Here is a 22,912-nt window from a genome sequence, read left to right on the forward strand (position 1 = left end):
ATAGAGCTTGTAGCCCAATGGTAATAAAGTGTTACAATATATGATGCCCCTCCAAGTGGTGAGGATTAAACTGATCACACTGTATACAAAATGGTGTAAACTTATATGTTTAAGTGCGTGAGTCTCGTAAAAAAATACCTTCAGTATTTATTATATTTCTGTTTTATATATTAGATAATCATCAGTACTGTTATTAAAACCATTTGAATGTAATTTTTTTTTTGGACGAATTAGAACCAAAAGGTACATCCTTTTCCATTTAAAAGATTTCGAATCATATGGGTCATCGGTTTAATTGCTGAATGATAGCTGGTTAACATAAACTGTGTTTATATGTATATAGAAACTAGCTAGTAACAGATTTTTACCAACTGATTTGATCGTTGTTAAAGGCAGTTGTTTAAGCAATTGAACGCTACTATAAAACTAAGTATAATCAATGTAAAATCAGTGGTGGAAAATAATCATGATCGTGAATTACCTGCAGATTACTTACGGATTACAATATATGTGTAAAGATTTTCATTTACTTGTCTACAGAAAATTTATTGATGGATCATCGACTAAACGACCCACACAACAAAAACATTAAAAAGAAATTTTCGGCAGATAATTCCCCAACTGATTTTATTCAACAAAAGATATATCTAATTACAGGATATAAATGTGATATTGGTGTAACTAACTATATACCGATGAGTTGTTCGTGGCGACCGATGGTTACTAGTGATCTAGCTGATCACACTTGTTCTAGTTATTGCACGAGGAATTTGAGAGAAAAAGATACTTGAAGATAGAGGTAGTTTCATATGTGGTTTTCTAAGAGATTTTAAGGTCGAAGGTCGTAGTTAAGATGGAGGCATGCCTCCCGCTGCATTAGCCAATGGACCCACCACTTAAGACCACCTTCTATCTCGCTATTATATTTAGGTTGTTAGTTGTTTTCCAAGTTCAGGACCCTACACTAAAAGTAGCAAACACTATGCCCACATGTCCAAATCAGCTACCTCATTATATCTTACCATACATTTGGACCTTTTATTTCTATTTTATTTGTTGCGATCTTCTGGTAAGTGTTCAGTCTATAAACGCAACCCAGTAAAAATTGATGGTTTTCAGTTTTATTGTGACATGAGTTTAAAAATGCACACATGATCATCTTTTTCATGATAAACCTTAACTCAGTTGATATTATTTTTAACATTAAATCTAATTTATCTAAATTAAAACATAATTACTCTAAGTTAATAATTAAGTAACTCAAAAATAACCCCTTTTAATTATTGGGTTAGGCCATTTTCTCGTACCAAACAACTATTTTGCTGACAATAACTTGACCAACGTATGGAGCTATAAATTCCATACACAACAGAGGGAAAGGCTTCGATGAGTCATGATGTGGGCTACATGTCGGAGCTGAATTTCATCATTTAGGGCTCTAATTTGATGACCGGAGATGTTCCATCAATTCTAACATTTTCTTGATCGGTCTCCTTTTGGTGTAAGAACACGTAAATCATTGATTGACTTAACTTACATTTTTTATATATTTTTAACTTCATCATTTAGATGCCACTTTAAAGTTTCAAAGATTTGACAAATCTATCTAATTTAGAACTTATATGACCTTTTGTGAATAAACGGGAATCTAGTCGCAATTGTGATATATCTTCATATATTGAGACGTAAACATGATGACTCGAGCCGAAAGGTTATTCTCATTAACGTTTAATTGAATGAATACAATCATACATGCATACACACACTCTATTAAGATCGATCTACCACGATGTGCACCTTGTCGTGGCCAGTCATCCTAGAGACTCCGACAACATAATGATACAAATTGCTAGAGAAATGGCTAGGATTCTTACCATCCGCTTGTGGTTTAGCCTATAAATAGGCATGCCATATGCCTACATTACCAGGCATATGGCTCCAAGCCTATTGCTACTTATACGCTCACACGTAAGCATATGGGTTCTAGTCTAAGCGTATGCGCCTCCATACACCTACATCCAATCATATGGGCAAATACAATACATGTATTAAACCTTGGGGTTTAGCCTATAAATAGGCATGCCATATGCCTACATTCCCAGGCGTATGGCACCAGGCCTAATGGCTACTTATACGCTCACACGTAAGCATATGGGTTCTAGTCTAAGCGTATGCGCCTCCATACACCTACATCCAGTCGTATGGGCAAATACAATACATGTATTAATTGTAATCGGAATTTGAATTGGAATTGGAATTGGAATTTGCATAGAATTTGAAATTTGAAAGAATCTAAACATTCCGGTAGAAATTGGAATTGGAAGAAATAAAATTCAATTTCATTCTTGATGTGGTCGTTTAACAAATTAGTTGTAATATATCACTACAAATATCAGGTCGAACACAGGTTTTGGTTGAAATGAGTTTGGGACATAACAAGTCAATCAAAAAAAGGGTTGTTCTGGTTTAGGTCGTAACATGTTATGGTCATAACGGGTTTCAGAGGATTTTTTTTAACGTGGATAACGACAGAAACATTTTAGTTTTTTTTAGATTTTTTGCTTTTTTTTATATTTTGCGTTATGATTTATTTATTACTTCTTTGAATTTGTAGGGGTTATATATTAAAATCGAAAACCCCTGAAAAAATATTCAAAAATAATAATAATAAATTCATAGTTCAAAATATAAATAAAAAACAAAACTAAAATGTTTTATTCGTTGTTCTCTTTCAAAAATATCAAAATAAACCCGAAACCCTAAACGCGAACTGACACGGAGTGTCGAACCGAAGTGAACTGACCTGGAGCGTCAAACCAAAGTGACCCAGAGCATCGAGTTGAATGTGAACGGACCTGGAGAGTCGAAATGATCTGAAACTGATTGTCGAACCCAACGCACTCTAACGCGGGAGCGTTAAACTGAATGCGAATTAACCCAGAGTGTTGAAACAAAGCAAAGCGTCAGACCAAACTGACCCGGGGCGACCGAACGTGAACCGACCTGGGGCGTCATACCGGACGCGAACCGACCCGGGACATCAAGCCGAACGCAAACCAACTCGAGGCGCCAACCTGAAAGCGCTACGGCCCAGAGCATCGACCTGAACATGAACACATCCGAAACATCGACCTATAAAATATTCTAATGAATTTACTTGAATTCTTCTACATTTTGGAAGGATTTAGAATTTCTTTAGTTAAAGGAATTTGGAGGAATCGAATTCCAATTCCAAATTTTTGACAACCGAACACCAAAATGGAATTAAGATTTTATTTTCAACGAAACGAACACGTCATTTTATGGGATTTTAATTCCAAATCCTTTGAATTCATATGAATTCTGTGAAACGAGAGTGCCCACCTATTTGAAAAGCCACGGACACAAAATATTTCACTAACATTTTGTAATGTTTTTCTCGTTCAGCATTACATAAACTTGTCTCCAAGAGTTCCTCTTCAATGATCTTTTATATGCTAACCAACACAATAATATCGTACTTATTTACACTGTATACATTTTCTTTCAGCCATTTCTTCAAATTTGTGGGGGCCTTGGGTTGGTCATACCATTATACACACCAAAAAGATACGTGCGTTGAGTTTGTTGGGACCAATCTCACTCATCGTCCCATATAAATAATTACGTCCTTGCAACTACTTTTATGCACACCTAGCCTATCTTTTTTGCTATCATTCTCTTCTCTTCTCTTCTCTTCTCTCTAGTAATGCCTGAAGAGGAAATGAGTTTATCTGTGAATGTTAATGGTCAGTCTAAAGTGCCACCTGGATTTCGGTTTCATCCCACCGAAGAAGAGCTTCTTCACTATTACTTACGGAAGAAAGTCGCATATGAAACGATTGATCTTGATGTTATTCGCGACGTTGATCTCAACAAGCTTGAACCATGGGACATACAAGGTATATATTTTGTGTAGGCTTTATGTAGTCCATAATGAAAGATAATTAACATAATAATATTAAATGATATGTATTTAATTTGTGGTTTGGCAGAGAAATGCAAAATAGGATCCACTCCTCAAAATGATTGGTACTTCTTTAGTCATAAAGATAAGAAGTACCCTACTGGAACCAGAACGAATCGCGCGACGGCTGCAGGCTTCTGGAAAGCAACCGGACGGGATAAGGTCATCTATAGTAGTGTTAAAAGAATTGGCATGAGGAAGACATTGGTGTTCTACAAAGGGAGAGCACCACATGGCCAGAAATCAGATTGGATTATGCATGAATATAGGTTGGATGAGATTACCAACCAAGATGAATGTGTAAGTTTCTTTATTTTCATGTTATAGCTCAAATGGTACCAAATGTGTCCCCTCAATCAAAAGGTTGAAGGAGTGAATTATTTGCCCCCCAAAACAAGAATTCACAGTTATAAAGTTTGCTTGAACTTGAAATTTCAGTTTAGCATGAACATCTTAATTAATGGTTTGGTAAACAATAATTAAGTTAAGACCATTCAACACTCTTCATGGCCTTAAGGCACTTAAATGGTATCCACAGGTCCCAGGTTCAAACCATCCTAGTAAATATCTTGAATGACCATTGTCGTTAAAAGAAATCAAGACCGTCCACATAGGTCACGAGCATGCTACGGAAATGGTCTAACCACAAAACAATTACAATAATATTTTCGCCGAATTAAAGTTTGCTTAACAGTTTTGATTTGCAACTCATTTTAAAAAATGGTGACATAATCTGTTTATTACTTTAAGAATTTCTTTTCTTGGTCTTAACTCTTTATTTATGTTGAGTCTTGATTATGAGGTAATACCAAAAGGAAAAAAAAGGTAATTAAATTATTTGATAAACTTATAAACTTATATTTTCTCAGGGTTCTAATATGTGTGATTCAACTCAAGAAGACGGGTGGGTGGTATGCCGTGTTTTCAAGAAGAAAAACTACCATAAAGCGGTTGAGAGCCCCCAGAGACCGCTTGCAGCCGCTATAGAGTCAAGGACACAATTGCAAACGTTAAACAAAGACGGTGCTCTTGATCAATTACTCATGTACATGAATAGCAGTAGGTCTTGCAAACAAGAAATCGAGTCTTTAACCACAAACCACAACGCTGTGCCGCAAATCATGAACCCTATTAGCGATAGATTCTACCACCTACCAAGGCTCGAAAGTCCCACGATAACCTTGTCTCCTCATCACAGCTCGGCCTCAACAAACTTCGATCAAGGACTAACTTTCAAGCCCTATGTAAACGACTTCCTGACCGAATCCAATCAACCAACGAACACGGACCATGACTCACGTGAGCGGATTGATAGTTGGGCAGACCTTGAAGGGCTTGTGGCCAACCAACTCAATGGTCAAGTTGACTCTACAAAGCAGTTATACTCTTGCTTTGGTGAACCAAGTGATGACTTCTGTTTCCCACTTGAACATGAAGAACCAGAGCCATCTCACCTATGTGATTCAACAACAACCGTTAGACCGAACCAAGCCGTGTACACAAGTGAGATAGATCTATGGAGCTTTGCTAGATCTTCTTCATCTTCATCATCCCCGGATGCCTTATGCCACTTGTCAGTATAATAATTATACACTCCAATTCCATAGAGATTATCATAATATAATCATATAAAATAAAGTAGATGAAATACGAAAATAGGGGTTTAGGATGGTGCATGAATTGACCAAATGCAAGGTGATTGATGGATATAGGTATCATATGGTCGAAAAAGAAAAAAGAAAAGACATTCTACAAACATATTATATGGAAAAGGAATGAATAAGAATTAGTGAATAAAGGTGTATGTTTGTATGTGTGTATTGGTGATGGATTTGTGGGGTGCACCATCTTATGAGAAGGGCCTGTAGCTCGATACAATTTAAGGCCAGTTGCGTACTTGCTAGAGACGGATTCCGCCATTCCCTGAAACATCAGGGCCCAGCTTGAAAAAGATTTGGATGCGGATGATAGAGAGCATATTTTTTATATATCCCCAAAATGAGATGCATGTCATGTAATAACTATGTCATCCGTCACACACTACGTACATAAGGTTTTCATTATGGTGCCTATGTACATGTATATATGCGTTATACGTATACATCAATAAATAGATTTTTCATGGTCAAGTAATTTTACAGTATTTTATTTTAGCCATTTTGTCTTAACTCAACTGGTATTTGAGAAGAATTAAAGATTTGGGATGAAGATGACGTAAGGTCTCAAATTCGAATGTGATCTCAGCATTGGTTTACGACAGTGAGTCTTTGGGCAGCGGGTTTTCTCTAAAATAGGAAGATGATAGGTTTAATCTATCTTGTCTATAATCACAAGCATATGAGGTCGCCTTTTGCTGTTGAGTTACCACACTAGGGGGTTTTATTAGTTGGTTGTTCAAAATTTTCTATTTTTACGGGATTTTAGTATCAAAAGTCTCACTCTCTATTTTGTTTCTAATGATTAATGGTTGATTTATTGTCATGTGGTTGGTCCAATAGAAAAGGTCTCACCAGCAACACTAGTACGAAAAGTTAAATGAAAAGTCCACCACCGTTTTTCCAATAATAATAATAATAATAATAATAATAATAATAATAATAATAATATATAGAAAAATATATATATGCATGTATCTACGTCTCAATGTTTTTTTTTCTTGTTTTCTTTGTTCACTTCATAATTCTTCTTCATGATTTTATTTGTTTCATTTCCTAGCGTATGTAGCTTCTAGATTTCCTATTACTTTACACACCCAAATCTTTATTCAAACTATTGTCATGTTAATATAATTAGATTTCTGTTAGATAACTAATTAACGCACCACACCCAACTCCACTAGCGACATACGGGAACCCATTTTCTTCACTAACGTACCAAGTAATCATAACTATCTTCACGGGAACCCATTTTCTGAATTCAACTTTTGGATTCCAGATTTATGATTTGATAATACAAAATAAGTAGTTTATTTTCCGGGTTATCTCAGTAAGAAACTAGTAACCCTTATGGACGTGTTCCAGGAAATTTGTGAGTGGGTTACAGGCGTAAACGAAACGAGAAAAGCTCTTTTTATCTTTTTAGTGAAATGCGCTAGCTGCAATCAAACTACTATATACGATTATAATATCCTAGACAAATCTCACATCGGTCGTCGGCATGAGAGATTCTCGGTTCATAAGTAAATGTCTCGCATCTTAAATCACCAACGAGTTTTGTGCTTAATGTCAGTGGGCGAGAGGATAGCTCCACAGTTAAACGTTCTCAGGTGAGAGTAGTAGCAGAATGAGTGACATCCTGAGAAGTCTCCACTTGGAAAACTCCCAAAATATGTAATTACCCGTTTTTGTTCGAAACCACCCCTAATGACTGGCGTCAAGATATTTATTATTAAATATATATATATATATATATATATATATATATATATATATATATATTTTTGAATTTCTCACATTTTAGAAAAAGTTGAGTTATTTATATGAAGGAATTTGAGTGAACTGATTACTATTCATTGTAAAACAAATTAAAATAGAATTTAAATTCCAATTCTCAATCAAATTCTACAAGCTAAAAACGGTAAGAAAAAGTATTCAGATCGATATGAACTCCAGTAACATTGAAACTAGCTTGTCGAAGAGAAAATATATATATGAAGACTAAACATGTTCAACTCTAGCACATATCACATATGAGGGATATGTTTGGTATGGAGCTTTTAACTTTTAAGAAAAAATTCATACTTGATTAAAAGTCTTGTTCGGGTGAATGAGGTTGAAACTTTTAGGTTAGAAGAAAAGGCTTAAATAGTAGCGTTTAGAAAAAAACTACAAGTTTTTAGTATTTAAAATTACTTAAATAACCTCCAAGATATATACATTTATATTACGTTTAATTATGCCAATTTTGGTCTTTTTTTTAAGATGCTAATGTTTCACTTTATTTGAAATTCATTTCTTCAACTCGATTACAATAAAGTGGCAGGCAAACGGGCAACAAGTTGCGCCGCAACCCCCGTTTGAATAGGAAAGTCAATCCTACTAAAAACGAAGCTTTGAGACCTAGGAGCTGAAGAAGTTCCGTGTACGACACACTGAACTCTACTCAAAAAATTCACAGCCTCTGGGGCTAGCTACTCTGCCAAACACCTAAATATATATCTAAAAGCTACAACTACTAGCTTCTAGACATCAACTAGTTTTGTCAAACGTACCCGAGATAAAACAGTATACTAAATAGGGCCGTCCAAACCGCTCGTCGCTCGAACTCGCTAGCCGCTCGCTCGGAAATTGCTCGGAAAATGCTCGCTCGTTTTTTCGCTCGATTGAAAACGAGCCGCTCTGCTCGGTTCGGTTTGTAAACGAGCCAAGCAACGAGCAAAGGTCTGCTCGGTTCGGTTCGGCTCGAATATTCTTAATCTATTTTATATATAATTATATATGAATAAATATATAAATTAATAGACAAAACACATAAATATAAGCTTACAATTATTTTTACCCCTTTAAAATTTTCATATTCAATCAATTTTATAGTTTTATTTGTTCGATTCACGTTTTTAGAATACTAGAAGTTTGTTTACACTATCATTATATCTCACTTTAAACTTATTTTTAATATAAAATTTACAATATATTACACGTTTGTTTTAAAAACTACTAATTTATTTATAAAATATATTATTTACAAGCTTCAAATTTGTTTCTTATTGAAAATTTTAATGTGAAAAAGAAATATATAATGCTCGAAATCGCTCGATGTTCGATCGAAAAATGCTCGATTCGATTTTGGCTCGTTTCGGTTTTCGCTCGGTTCGAATTTCAGCCGTTCGGCTCGGTTCGGTTGTAAGCGAGCCAAGCAACGAGCAAACCTTCGCTCGGTTTGGCTCGACTCGTGAACAGCCCTAATACTAAACCTGTGTATGAATTGAGAATGTGTTACTTAAGTAGGAAAGTTTTGTTTTGTTTTTGTTTTTTCTTATGAAATAACCATTCAAACTATATTGCAATCTACCTCACCCACCTAACACGTTAGATGAAAGTACTCAACCACGTATTGTGACCAACACCGTCTTTTCATACATTTGGCTTTCTTTTAATTGATCATTCAAAAAGACTCGTACATGTTTTACATTTTTTGCAACTTTGCACTCATGATCGATTGCTTTGGATTATGATAGATAAATAACCCTTATTTTTGACGTACCGACCATAAAGTCACATAAATTTATTCATCATGATCGATTGCTTTGTATTTGGACAAATAAATGACCCCGTCTACCAAGTTCTGTGTATATGCCCCAAACTAAATCCCCTCTAGGGACCAAAATTTGAATAATCTCAAATATATGCTCAAGATATTTTAGACAATGGAAGATGAAAAATATAAGTACACCATTATTGTATATGACATAGAGGTGCACAAATCGGGTTCACCTTGAAAACCTGAACCGGTTCGGAACCGGTTTTTTTCACACCGGGTAGAAAATGAAACCGGTTCCAGTCAGGAACCGGTTCGGTTCCCGACCCGAACCGATGCCCAGAAATGCAAACTTTTAGGAACCGGAACCGGTTTTTACGTAAAAACCGGTTCCATCGGTTTTTTTTGAAATTTAAACATTATAGCCGTTAGGAACCGGTTCCAACGGCTATATAGCCGTTTTTGACCGTTGGAACCGGTTTTTTAACTATAAATAGGTTATCTTCTTTCTATAAATAGCAAGGTTTGTTTGTGTACTTGTTAAACCACTCCCAAAACTATAAAACACACTCCAAACCACAATTAACCTTAAACCGACAACAAATGGCAACCAATGATGACATTGTTATGGTGATCGAAACAACAAGATGCCCCGATGTTTGGGTTCATTACGATTTGTGTCTCATGACCGACTCACATGAGTTGGCACGTTGCAAATATTGCTCGAAGTTTCTTAAAGCAGCGTCCAACTCGACATTACGAAAACATACGAATAAGTATTGTCGAGAGAAAAGAAGAATGGAAGCTAAAAAAACGGAAGTGGGAAAGTCGTCCGGCTCTACAACCCAAAAATAAGTATTCCCGGATTAAAACGACGGACTTTGTTTTTTATGTTTTAGTTGTTATGTTTAGTATCGTTTATGTTTTAATAATGTTTGTAATAGTTATTTTTTAGATGAATAAAATGTTCGTCGTTATTAAAAAAGTAACAAACAATTAATCATGAGTAACAAAAGTAATTATAATAAAACAAATCAAAACTAAATATTAGTTGAACAAGTTACAAATAATTTTACCAAAACAAATAATTACAACTCTTCTTCGTCTTCATTCTCGTCTTCACCCTCGTCTTCGTTATCGGAAGAAACCCCGTCCTCCGCCTCCTCATCATGAATATGACGCTCTATTGGTATTTCGTCTTCAAAGTTCGCCTTGTGTTGTACACGATCCACCGCATCCAAATGGTCCTTTAGGCAAATGCAAACCTCTAGAGACTCGGGAGTTAGTTTTGGTCTTCGCATAGATAACACCCTCCCACTAAGAGAAAAAACCGATTCGGAAGCAACCGTTGAGGCTTGTACGGCAAGCAAATCACGAGCCATGGCGGATAGAATGGGAAATTCGTTTTGTTTACCTTTCCACCAAGCCAACAAAACAATATTGCGAATTTCGTCGACCTTTGCGCCCTCAACATAGTTTGCTCCACTATATCGACCAAGTTCGCTACTTGGTGTGTTTCCTCTTTGCCTCTTAGATGCCGATTCACGAATCCCATTCATCAAGTTTATAAGTGGGTCATTGCACGGCCTACCAGTTGTTGTTTTTTTCACAAAAGACGATCTCGTGCTTGGACCATACATTTGAAAATAATGGTCATAAAGGTCTTGAAGGTTTTTGTTGAACTTGTCATTCGCTTTCGTCGACAACTTCGGGTCAATCTCGTGCATACCTAAGTTGTCGAATATTTCCTCAATCGTTGTTTCAACCCCATTAACATTCCAATAGGGGTTTAATGCGGCGGCACAAGTAAAGACCGGCGGTATGATTTCAAAATATTTTATGAACTTTTCTTTCATTACCGCAACAATATTTTCGAAGAGTTTGTTCTTCTCCGCAAAGCTTTTAAAAACACAAGACATATAGTACAATTCTTGCAAAACCCAACAACTAGTAGGGTAATAGACTCCCGATAATTTTGTTGTTGACTTTTTGAACACATCAAGATACTCCAACAAATAACCGACTTGGACCCAAACACTTTTCGGAAACATATCGGCCTCGCGTTCTTCAACAAGATTGTTATGAAAAGCTTGTAAAGTTTGGCGTTGGGCAAAAGCACACTTTAACATATGACAAGTTGAGTTCCAACGGGTTGGAACGTCCCAATTCGGCCCCAAATACTTTCTTTCAACCGACTTGCAATAGTTCTTATATTCAAGATGTCTTCTTTTACCACTTTTGAAGACATCTTGTAACATAAGTCTAAAGTATTTTAAATCATCACAAATGTGTTCATTGTCAAGACCTATTTGGACAACCAAGTTGATGATATGTGCAACACATCGGACATGAAAAAAATCCCCAAACCAAGGTGGTGAATATTTAATGATAAATTTTTCAGCCGCCTTAGTATTGTTTGAAGCGTTGTCAAACGAAATCGAAAATATTTTATTTCTCAAGTTGTAAGTCGTTATAACTTCATCAAGTAATTCAAACAATTTTTCGGCGGTATGTGGGAACGGGAAGTTTTCAAAAGCGATGGTGCGTTTCATCAATTGCCATGTCACCGGATCAACCCAATGAGCGGTGACACATATGTATGATTCGGGCAACCCGTGTGTTGCCGACCAAACATCGGTAGTTAAACTAACCATGGCTTCTAAAGAATGAAAAGACTCGATTAAATCTTTTTTAGCACACTCCCACAACCTGATACAATGACGTCTTAAGGTAGTACGACTTACATGTGTGTATCTCGGTTGTAGAGTTTCGCGAATCAACGACGTCAACTCCGGGTCATCAAAGTGGTTAAACGGCAAACCTCGTTGAATAACGAACTTTTCCATTCTATCTTGAACTTGAGTCGTGTTGTAACGAAATAGTTTACCATCTTTACCCAAGTCAATTTGATCGGTCGCGCCAATCCCTTTCAACGCCTTGCAATATGGCTTCTCGATGTGCTTTCTCAAAGTAGAGTTGGAATCGTGCTTTAATATTGAACCACATAGTTTGCAACGAGCCTTTTGATAACCTTCGTCATCCACAATCAAATCCCAATTCTTCCATACGTCTTGGTTGTGGTTATGTTTGACTACCGTAACAACCATTGGGTCCTCCGTAACAGGAACGGGGGCAACAAAAACACTCTTCTTAGCCTTGTTGTTAGTTTTTTTGATGGGTGCCATAATAATATTTAGTTGGATGGTCGGGTAAAGGAACGGGTTTGCTAAAGGAGTAGTATTGTAGTTTGTTTTTGAGTTTGGTGGTGAAACAAGTAATGGAAACAACTTATATATAGGTTTGGCCCAAAAACCGGTTCCAACGGCTATATTACCGTTGGAACCGGTTCCAACGGATCTATTGTCTTAAAAACCGGTTCCAACGGCTATATTACCGTTGGAACCGGTTCCAACGGCTAATTGGTGTCTAAAAAAACCGTTTCCAACGGCTATATTACCGTTGGAACCGGTTCCAACGGCTAGTTTGACTTTTGTTTGACCCTTCAAAAAAACCCGTCGGAACCGGTTATTCCGGGTACGAACCAAACCGGTTCCAATTAAGAACCGGGTAGGAACCGGTTTGGAACCGGTACTGACATATAAATATGAGAACCGGGTACGATTTTCGGGTACAAAAATACCCAAACTGGGTATTGTTCCAACCGGGTTGGAACTAGAACCGGTTCCGGTTCGGTTCCACCAGTTAGGTTCCGGAACCGGTTTTTTTGTGCGCGTCTAATATGACATAATGACCATATATAAGACTAAGGTATTGTTGTCTTAAAAGAAAAATGATTTGTAACGGGTCCCACGGCCAACTCCTTAAATCCAAGGATTTACCGACAACACATGGATCAAAATTATTTAATGCTTTTAAGTTCATTAATAATACATAGAAATAGAAACTCATGTTAATAAAACAAAAAAAAAAGTTTAAAGCACTTTCCTTTGTGTGTGTGTATATATGATATCTATTGTCTATACTTGTTCTTAATATATTTATTTTAATGTGTATAAGTAATTATGATGCCGTTGAAGAAAAAATCGGTTAGAGAAAAAGACATTTTTAAAGCAAGTAAAAGATGTGAACAGTTTTTATAATTTAATCAAGAAATTTGCTCCGACTTTTGCATCATAATTATTAGAAATAGAAAGATAATTTAATTCATGTTTTTTTTATATATTAATAAAAAATTAATGCAATATTTCGTATTTTATTGTTCTTGTTGTTTCAAAGAAAGTGTTGACTGTGATTTCAACATGTTGAGCAATTTCTTGTTTATTATAAATCATCATATATCTGATATCGAATAAATTAATGAGAACTTTGGTTAAAGAAACAAAAGAAAGGTGCTTTGTATAATTGTATCTCAGATTACAAAACAATATTTTGTGCAACAAATTTTATAACTATTTATCATTTTAGTAAACGATATATCTCTCCACTTTTGCGTCTTAGTTCTACGTGTTGATCATTAAGTCTGAAATCCAAGTCAATATATATATATATATATATATATATATATATATATATATATATATATATATATATATAAAACATATGCGGTACGTACACTATAAGGAACTGGAGATTGAAGTTATAGATACGAGTTTGAATTCAACATATATGTTAAATTGTTAATAATAGCTCTACCAGGACCAAAATTTGAGTATTGTGACTGTGAAGACTTGGGGATTGGGTAAAGATTGAAGTCAATGGTGACTTTAAGGTTCTGTTTGGTATAAGGTACTGGAATCGATAAATAAATTAAATGGATTATTATCATTGATTCATTTAAATGAAATGTTTGATTATCACATGAAAATATAATAAATTATAACTATGTGTTGTTTGATAAGTAAGAAAACACAAACAAAAAATATATAGTAAAATTGAAAAAAATATATAGTAAAATTGAAATGACAGTGAGTGGCGATCCATCCCCATCTCCAAACCTCATTATTATGTTTAGAGAAAATGATCAAAAACCATATTAAGCATCTCTACATGACCACATCTCATCCCCATATCCATCCCACAATTTTATGAGAAAGTTCTCATTATTTATCCCCTATATAATTTTTTATAATATTTTGGGTGTGTTGATGTTGATGGGAAAAAGAAAAAAATAATAATAAAAAGAAGGATAATAAATATTATTTAGTTGAATAGAGATAAATACGTAGAATCAGATATAAGAGTATTTTTTTAATAAAAAAAGTGAAGCAAATTTCGAAAGATATGATTTGTAGTTAAGTTATATGTTGGAGATGGGGAATGGGATGAGACAAGCAAAAGATTAACAAACCGATTAAGGTTAGAGAAGGACTATTCTTCTTATAATTAAATGAATACAAGAATTTAATTTAGTTAATCTCAATATTAATTAAAACATGAGAGCAACCATTCAGCTTCATCTCTCTCCATCAATTTAACAACCATTTCCATCAACACATTCTTTCTTCAACCTGGTTGTTGTGGTCTAGAACTTTAACTCATGTCAAGTTACTTTAGTCCCATTGGAAAATATCATATGGTTGCTATAAGTTCAAATCTTCACCCCAAAAGGAATCTGATTCGTCACTTTATTATTTGTTCTGTTACTAGGACAGCAGACAACTCCCACGGAGTCCAGGCCGGGCCAATTATCACCCACATGCTAATGTTTTGACACATATAATATGATCGGTTTCAATATTCATATACTCCGTATTTTTTTGAACGGAGAAAAATATAAAATGGGCCGAACTAGCAAGAAACTAGAAACAACCAAAAACCCCAAAGTACATAAACACAAGAGCGAGATTGAAACCGATAATTTCAGCAATCTTCTCAATCAAAAGACAAGCATAAAAGCTCGTGTTCTTTATGTCTTCGGCAATACGGTTGAAATAGGTCTTCTATGATTGAAAATCGCTTCATTTCTAGCTTTCCATATTTGTGCAACAACTAATAGTGAGAGTCACCGCGTGTATTATCATTCTCCTAGATGGGTTCATATTCGGAGTCCCACGAAAATTTAGAAGATCTTTGAGATAAAAAGTATAAATGGGCGAGACTTTTATTTGCACCAGTTACTTATAGCTTGCCAAATGACAGAGGCAAAACCACACGATAAGAGGATATGCTCGGCTGATTACGTCATATCGGTGCAAAAGACACATTAATTATTTATTTTTATTTAATTAATTATTACTTGAACATATACGATCAAAACTAATCAAGGATTCAGAATTGATCGATGCTGGTTAGGAGTTAAAGCCACTTGAACTTCCATACCATTTCGAATGCACACGTGGATTGCGAAAATAACTAAGAATGGGGTCGCTTCAAGAAAAGTTAGGCCGAGGACTAGTTAATAGTTTGGGAACAATTATTATTAGGATATTTATTGGTTACAAGTTAAGTCCAAAAATATAAATATGAAATGTGTTTTCTACTATAGTTAGTTTTCAGTGTTTCATGTTAATCTGTGAATACCTTTTTACATAGAAACAGAAAGCAAACAAACTAAAGTTGCTTCGCCAACCTTTTTTTTCATAAATTAATTAAAAACAATTCAAAAACTCGATTTCAGAATGGAATCACCAACTAATTCAACTTGCCCAGCATTTTATTTCATCTCCTTTCTCCTCCTCTCATCCTTTCTCTTCCATTTCTTTCGTCTTTCCTCTCACAATAGCTTAAACGCAACACATGTCACGTGCATAACCTGTAAATGCCGGCCTCCACCAACACATTTTTTTCCAAAATTTTGCCACATCTACTAAGCACACCCACTGGAGGTGGTCTTATTGTTTCATTAAGCTTGAACAAATTGATGAAATCACATAAAAAAATGTCCAGTGAAGAAAAACATAAAACTCATCCTGGTAAAACATGTCAAACGAAGAAAAACATAAAACACATCCAGGTAAAAGTATGACTCCATTCAGCAAGGACTTTGTGGGAAATGTTGATAAAACAAACAAAACAAACATTTAGTCAAAAATGTTTATTGGATAAAAGGAAATAAAAAACAAAAACAGCTCGCCTAATTCACCATTCCACAAACATAAAAAAGGAAACTAAAATGTAACTTAAAACATGGTACAAAGTTGAATAACATTGCAAGTAACAGATGTTTAAGGGGCTTCCTTATTCTGCACTTTCAACCGGCTTCAATGATTCAACTTGATTCAGATTTTCCAATGAAGATATGCGCCCATCTAGAGATTTATAAAGGTTGCTCATCTACACGACCAAGGATAGCCAATAGCTTGTTAGAACTTCAAACCAATCACCAGTTAAATGAGAATGAGTTTATTTAGTCAATACCATTATCATTATTTAAAATATATAAGAAAAATAGAAAGTCTCAGCTGCAGATCTGATAAACACACACAACCTCCCACACGAAAACCAAGGCAACATGTATTACCAAATAAGCTTTATGCACAACCAGAATTCTTAACTTACATGTCTATATCAACAAGATACTTTCGTTTTTTACATCTCTCGCAGAGACGCCTCTATAACTCTATAAAGTTGTACAACTTGAATATCACAATTCACAAATGCTTAAAAAGTCAAGAAAATAGTTACCTAAACTTATAAAATATAATGCCAGATAGGCCATGTCTTAACCCATGCCAGTTAACTGCAATCAAGACTAAGCAGTTGACTCGTATACGTGTATATCAAATATCATTCTATATATGCCACTCAGAAATACACCTACAGCTTTACCAAGAGTTACTTCAGAAGTCAAACCCCAACAAAATCATCATAATACAACCTAAGCAGTTAATGCGGAAAAATATCGGATATCGGTCAAGGACCGATATCTGAGATATCGGTTATCGCAGTGAGATATCGGTGGGATATCGGTAATTTTAATATCATGTAAAATTCATATATATAGCAATTTAACACTAATAATTCAGTATAGTCTCCTACCATTAACAAATTAACCTTATGCAAATTGCAAAACACTAACAATCGTAGCAAGTAAGAATTGATAGTCTTCCTGAATTGGAAGAGCAAGAACAAGTCTCTCCATTTTTTTAGGGGAGCAGAGCAGTCAAAGAATGAAAAACACTTAAAACAATAACATTGAGCACTAAAAGTTGATCATTAAGACTTAAAACACTGATATCGTGAATACCAGTGATATATCGATCAAATATTAGTCCAATATCGGTCAATATCGTTGATATTATCGGTACTGATATTCTGAACCGATATTTTGATTTATATATCGCCAAGGGACCTATAACCGATATATCACTGATATATCGGCGATATCGACTGCATAGAATACAACCAAAATTAACAAATTCTTAGAAAACCAGTAACAAACCTCTTGTAACGCTATGAAGCTTGCGAGATCTTTGTTATTCTACTTCACCAAAGATCTTATTTGATGTTAAATTTTACTGTAAATGACGTAAACTTTTCAAATTCAAGAAAAGTCTCTATTTCTTACTCAATCATCGGTGCAGCTAAACACACTATGTTTATAGGGGAACTTGAATCCGTACAAATTTGATGTCTTGCATAGTCACTCGGAACAAAACAATAATATTTATTTAACCTAATACAATGTTATCCCCAACTCCCCATACTTTTCAAAGATGTAATCTAAGGCATGATGCAGTACATCAAGTGTCTCTCGCCAATGCAGTTAATGCGGAAAAATATCGGATATTTTAATCTCATGGAGAATTATAGCAAACTAACACAACTAATTTTAATATACTATCCTACCATTAACAAATTAACCTTTTCAAGCTTGCAAAACACTAACAATTGCAGCAAGTAGGAACTGATTATTAAGACTTAAAACACATTAAACAATAAAAATTGAGAATTAAGACTTAAAATATTGATATCGGTAGTGATATTCACTAATAAGCTACCTAGGGTTTTGAGCTTAAGGTTTTAAGAGGCAATAATAATACCTGTTGAGACATGGATTGATGAGCAACTTTATAATCTTTGTGAAGGTAATAAAATCCGCCGGCCGACGCCACCGCAGCGCCGGCGAAGAACGAAGCCAACCGCAGCCTGAGTGCGTATCCCATCACTTCTCCGATTATTATTATTAGACTGTGAAAAGAAAACCGAACAAAATGAATATTAAGTTAATAACTTATTTAATATATGGGCTTTTTTTAAGTATAACAGTTACTGGCCCATATATACCATAAAAGAGCCCAGCCCATGTGGAATCTGTATTCTAGTAAAGAAATTAAGAATTTGAAAACACGATATTTTAAACGGGCATTTATTTTTATTTATTTAGATTAAAGACCGTGTAAAAGGGATTACGTTTTAAAGGCTTGCAGGTTTACAACTAGAAATATCAAGTTAGTCGTAAATTAGATAATTTCATATATATCTTGTTTTGTCACTCTTTTTGATTTTTAAAGGTCGAATGAGTGAACCTCAGCATGTTGCTAGATCATAGTATGCATGCTGACCACCGACCACCATTTGCAACTTTGCATGCTCAAGCCGCTTACAACTCGTAACTTGTAAGTTTTCTTTTAGTTTAATCAGGAGTGGCTCAACGGGAAGTGAAATAAAGCAATGGATTTAGGTCCCCACTTGATCTCTAAGACCCCCAAATTCTAAAAAGTAACAAATTACATACAAGTTTGTAGTCTACAACTATACATACGCATAGATGACAAAAGAGTCACATGGCCGAAACCGAATAGTTTTCTTATGAAAAGGGCTTCAATTATACTAAAAGTTTTGAGCCCAAAAGGATTGAGACACGACCTGGTTTAATCTTGTTATCTAATTAATGTTTATTTGTGTTTGTTTTTTGTTTAAATAAGTTAAACTGATTTTTTTGTTGTAAACACAACAATAGCTGCTATCTACCATTTCTTCATATTCTCTTTCGTCACAACTCACAACTAATCATAGTAGATCACATTTAACTTGGCAAAATGATGAGCCGAAAATGAATCACATGAATTGTTCTAATGAACATGAATACGTAGCTACACAAAAGTCCAAATTAAACATCTCAAGTCACATATGACCTACTACTCCAAACATCACTCAAGAATCCAGCATCACACACTTGCTTAAACCTTGTAATTGTGAAGCTGGCGAACATTTAGAGGAGAACATATGTTTTCATCGCCATTTAACATATGTTGTGCTATGATGAAATTCGCTGCTTGTCCAGGGTGATATGCATCCCAGAACAAATACTTTGATCGATCGTCGCAAATGTTCGTGCTAATTTCATCCTCATCGCCTATTCGTAAGCAAAAAGATAGTGGAAAGAATTCTCCACAACAAGGATCATTCACATTCTCAAATCCTGCACAATAATTAACTTGAGTTAATAACATAAATACATAATTGTACTGCAGAAGCTATATAATTATCATGGTTAGATATATATACGATTAATAGTATACCATAGTCGGTGTAGTTTTGTAACATCCCATTAATGACGTCGTATGAATTTGCGTAGACAAAAACTGAACCTGAACCCATCTCATGATTTAAGTTGTGTACTGCGGTACGTAACTTTTGATTGTATCCCCGGATCAACATGTTCATTTCTTCGTGGCATTTTCCCACCGGAAGGAAGTGTATAGACCGAACAAAGGGTATGCAACCGAGAGGCCCTATGTCTACTACAACGATCTTCCGAGCCCCTAGTTTATGCAAACGCTTCGCCAAGACAAAAGGTTAATGTAAAGAAATTGTGATTATATACCACGAGCCATTGAAAGTAACGATCTTTTCAAGAGGTCGTCATTTGCAATGACGACGCCCTTTATAAAACATTGTAAAGTGTGGATACCCTTAAAAAAAGTCTTTTTTTAATATTGCAAAATTACAGAGCGAATATTTCTGTCGCAAGATTAGGGACAGGTAAGTTGAGCCACAGTTAATACCGTCACGGGTTTTAGCCGCTGAAAAGGTCCATTTGTTATAGTATTGATCACATTCATGTAGAATCTTACTAAAAAGATAAAAGAAAAATGTACCTTGAGATGTAAAGTCATATTTGAGACCATGATGTCTTGTAAAGTTGTAGGCGAACCATCATAGTTGCCAACAAAAGGAAGATTTGGTAGGAAGTAGGTTATAATATCATTTGATCCAATCGTTAACGAGAAGATCGAATTCTTTAAGTGATCTAGTGTACCGTTTTCTCCCATCTTCCTCACCATTTCAGCTCTACTTGCCTCAAAATTATCGATTTGTGTTCTTAAAGGAAGACGTCCAACCTGCACAAGTTAAGGTTTTTTATTTCAAAACACAAATATAATCTTATCTTGTTGCATGATTAGAAGAATATTCAAGAATTTGTTATTGAGTTCACATACAAAGAGGCTACCAGTTCCATCTAGTATACCAGAAGCTCCAGACGCGTAGTTTATGCCACCTCGAGTCGCATGTGATGCTGCATTAGCAGCTAGAGACGGTGGAGACAGTGTTTTGGCACCCAATGCTTGCGCTAATATGAAATCATAATCATAAAGCGAGTTATTCATTTATACACGATTTTTTAATATCAATGTTTTATAGCTAGAGCATATACCATACATATAAGTTACCTTTACAAACATCTCTAGTCATCTAATACATCATCAACAATCATTTACTGGTTTACATATGTACGACAAGACCTATATACCTTTAAAAACACACCAGAAACAACATTCTTAGGTACCTTAATGGTATCAAGGAGTGTAAACTAAGTGTCATTCTAATGATTGAGAATTCTAGTTTAGCAGTAAATTAATAAAAATGTAGATTTAAGAGTATTTTAAATATGGGTGTATGAGTTAAAAGGTATATTTAGTAAAAGGAATATTGCATGTGTGAGTTAGTTGTTTAAAAATAATATTTTTTTTAATGAATGATCAATTACATAACCAAAAAATGATAAATATATGTCACAAGGAAAGCGTTGTGTTTAGATAACTAGTTATGTTATAATATTTGATAATTATCCTAAACGGATTATTAATAATCAAATATTTACTCATGAAACACAAATCTCACAACTACTTACAAGATGGTAAACCTAAAGGAAACGAAAGTAGATGGTTTAGTACCAACAAGGTCAACGATGGTGAAACCATTTGTGTATCTTCCGGTGGGCTTTCCACCAGACGGTGTAAAATCGATGCCATAAGGAGAGTAGTCGGCCTTCGAGAGACTTGGCAAGTAATTATTGTTTCCAGCATCGACAATCGAGTCCCCAAATGCAAAGTTAGTGAAGGAAACACAACATGAAACATGAAGCAAGCACAAAATAATGAAAAACAACGAGTGTGTGCCCATTTCGGTTTTGATTTTACTGCGCTATAGAAGAGATAAAGTAGCTAATTTATAAAGGTATATATGTTTGGTGATATATTGAATTTGAGGGTAGTAGTAGTAGTAAGTTTAGGACAGCATACATGGTGCATGACAACCATATCCGAAGGAAAAGATACTTGAACAAGTCTAAATGAATTGGTCCATGCACATGTCATTTGTATTGAATCACGTACCCACCATCCAAGATGACGGATTCACGGTAAATATGAAATCAATATGGTGCATGACAACCATATCCGAAGGAAAAGATACTTGAACATGTCTAAATGAATTGGTCCATGCACATGTCATTTGTATTGAATCACGTACCCACCATCCAAGATGACGGATTCACGGTAAATATGAAATAAATGAATACCTTCAGTTGGTAAAATAGCTAGGTTGTTTTACAAAGGATAATTTGATATATATCTATCTATACAAACTTAAATATATGTATCATATTGAAGAAACACTAAGTGACCCCGGGCAGATTACGGATAATCTGGGGGTTAAATAGACGTTTCCCACGAGGGGTTAGATCCGGCAAAGATGGTTCTTCTGATGACCTGCAAAACAGACACCGTGAGCTCGTCACTGAGAAGGGGGGGGTACCTCCTTGTGACCACCCTCTGGCGTGAGAATCAGACTAGATTGCTCTTGAATATAAGTGTATATTAAGAGAATGACTAGAGCAGATATCAGGTAATATATCAAGATATAAGATATGAGATAAGATGATAATACCATTCCAAGGTGTTGGAGTATTTATAGCCGAAGGTAGGTTTCCAAGCAGGTACAGCCGGCTAAATAGTATTCCTGTTCTACCAACTGTGGGCTACGCACGTGCCATGCTGGTAGTTGGTGGGTAGGCAGCGGCTGATAGTGACCAGGCCGGCTGTGTACTATTCCTTTTCCACCAACTGCAGGCTATGCACGTGGTATGACAGGGGTTGGTGAGTAGGCAGCGGCTAATAGTGACATTAGGTACAAGAGCATGCTGCTCGTTGTACTGTTGTCAGTGAGCTGTCGTATCTTTGGCCAGATCTTTTGTCCATACCTCGTCAGGTACCGTACAAAAGATCCTCCAGTATCGTACGAACTGGCTCATTTGGGCGGGAGTTTTCCCGGCTTTGTGCGGGAGTGTTCCCGGCTTGCTCACTCCTTCTTCAGGTGACATTACTGAATTATTTAAGAGTTTAGTGCCTTGTGCGTGTAGCCTTGCTGCGCGGGTAGCCTTCCCTGATGGCTAGTATCCGTTGCTGCGGGAACAGGCGGAGTACGTCGACCATTGGGAGGCTTTTCCTGCGGGAACAGCTTGCGTACTGCGCGTAAGGACGTCACGTCTCTGAGCATGGTGGGTCCTGCGGATCCAGTTGGTTTCTGCGCAGACATCTCTCTTCA

At 35.6% G+C, this 22,912-nt stretch overlaps 3 protein-coding genes across 3 annotated transcripts; 1 reads left to right on the forward strand and 2 right to left on the reverse strand.

Moving 5' to 3' along the window:
• The first annotated feature begins 3,603 nt into the window (after positions 1 to 3,603).
• On the forward strand, positions 3,604 to 5,830 carry LOC143619267 (NAC domain-containing protein 43-like). Its single transcript, XM_077091235.1, has 3 exons — positions 3,604 to 3,920; positions 4,014 to 4,285; positions 4,855 to 5,830. Exons 1-3 carry the CDS (start codon positions 3,728 to 3,730, stop codon positions 5,566 to 5,568), a joined length of 1,179 nt encoding a protein of 392 aa, XP_076947350.1. The 5' UTR covers positions 3,604 to 3,727; the 3' UTR covers positions 5,569 to 5,830.
• A 10,320-nt stretch (positions 5,831 to 16,150) lies between these two features.
• On the reverse strand, positions 16,151 to 18,270 carry LOC143619269 (uncharacterized). The gene is made up of 2 exons (XM_077091236.1): positions 18,124 to 18,270; positions 16,151 to 16,414 (listed from the first exon to the last, which is right to left on the reverse strand). The coding sequence occupies exons 1-2, from the start codon at positions 18,244 to 18,246 to the stop codon at positions 16,319 to 16,321; spliced, it is 219 nt and encodes a 72-aa protein (XP_076947351.1). The 5' UTR covers positions 18,247 to 18,270; the 3' UTR covers positions 16,151 to 16,318.
• Positions 18,271 to 19,261: 991 nt separating this feature from the next.
• LOC143619270 (GDSL esterase/lipase At5g41890-like) lies at positions 19,262 to 21,739 on the reverse strand. The gene is made up of 5 exons (XM_077091237.1): positions 21,262 to 21,739; positions 20,527 to 20,657; positions 20,185 to 20,427; positions 19,606 to 19,864; positions 19,262 to 19,505 (listed from the first exon to the last, which is right to left on the reverse strand). Exons 1-5 carry the CDS (start codon positions 21,488 to 21,490, stop codon positions 19,264 to 19,266), a joined length of 1,104 nt encoding a protein of 367 aa, XP_076947352.1. The 5' UTR covers positions 21,491 to 21,739; the 3' UTR covers positions 19,262 to 19,263.
• Positions 21,740 to 22,912: the final 1,173 nt, after the last annotated feature.

The sequence above is a fragment of the Bidens hawaiensis genome, unplaced genomic scaffold (genome assembly GCF_021521415.1).
Source record: "Bidens hawaiensis isolate Kalapana, Puna unplaced genomic scaffold, B.hawaiensis_p1.1 tig00002423_1, whole genome shotgun sequence".
Taxonomy (NCBI): Eukaryota; Viridiplantae; Streptophyta; class Magnoliopsida; order Asterales; family Asteraceae; genus Bidens; species Bidens hawaiensis.

What these genes read in the sequence shown, in the direction of transcription:
- LOC143619267 (XM_077091235.1), top strand. Translation starts at nt 3,728, where the DNA reads ATGCCTGAAGAGGAAATGAGTTTATCTGTGAATGTTAATGGTCAGTCT. An exon ending in TGAACCATGGGACATACAAG is followed by an intron (nt 3,921 to 4,013) that starts GTATATATTTTG and finishes GTGGTTTGGCAG; the next exon opens with AGAAATGCAAAATAGGATCC. An exon ending in TTACCAACCAAGATGAATGT is followed by an intron (nt 4,286 to 4,854) that starts GTAAGTTTCTTT and finishes ATATTTTCTCAG; the next exon opens with GGTTCTAATATGTGTGATTC.
- LOC143619269 (XM_077091236.1), bottom strand. Translation starts at nt 18,246, where the DNA reads ATGGGATACGCACTCAGGCTGCGGTTGGCTTCGTTCTTCGCCGGCGCT. An exon ending in ATCAATCCATGTCTCAACAG is followed by an intron (nt 16,415 to 18,123) that starts GTATTATTATTG and finishes TTGGTCGTGTAG; the next exon opens with ATGAGCAACCTTTATAAATC.
- LOC143619270 (XM_077091237.1), bottom strand. Translation starts at nt 21,490, where the DNA reads ATGGGCACACACTCGTTGTTTTTCATTATTTTGTGCTTGCTTCATGTT. An exon ending in CACCATCGTTGACCTTGTTG is followed by an intron (nt 20,658 to 21,261) that starts GTACTAAACCAT and finishes ATTTCATATTAG; the next exon opens with CGCAAGCATTGGGTGCCAAA. An exon ending in ATGGAACTGGTAGCCTCTTT is followed by an intron (nt 20,428 to 20,526) that starts GTATGTGAACTC and finishes TAACTTGTGCAG; the next exon opens with GTTGGACGTCTTCCTTTAAG.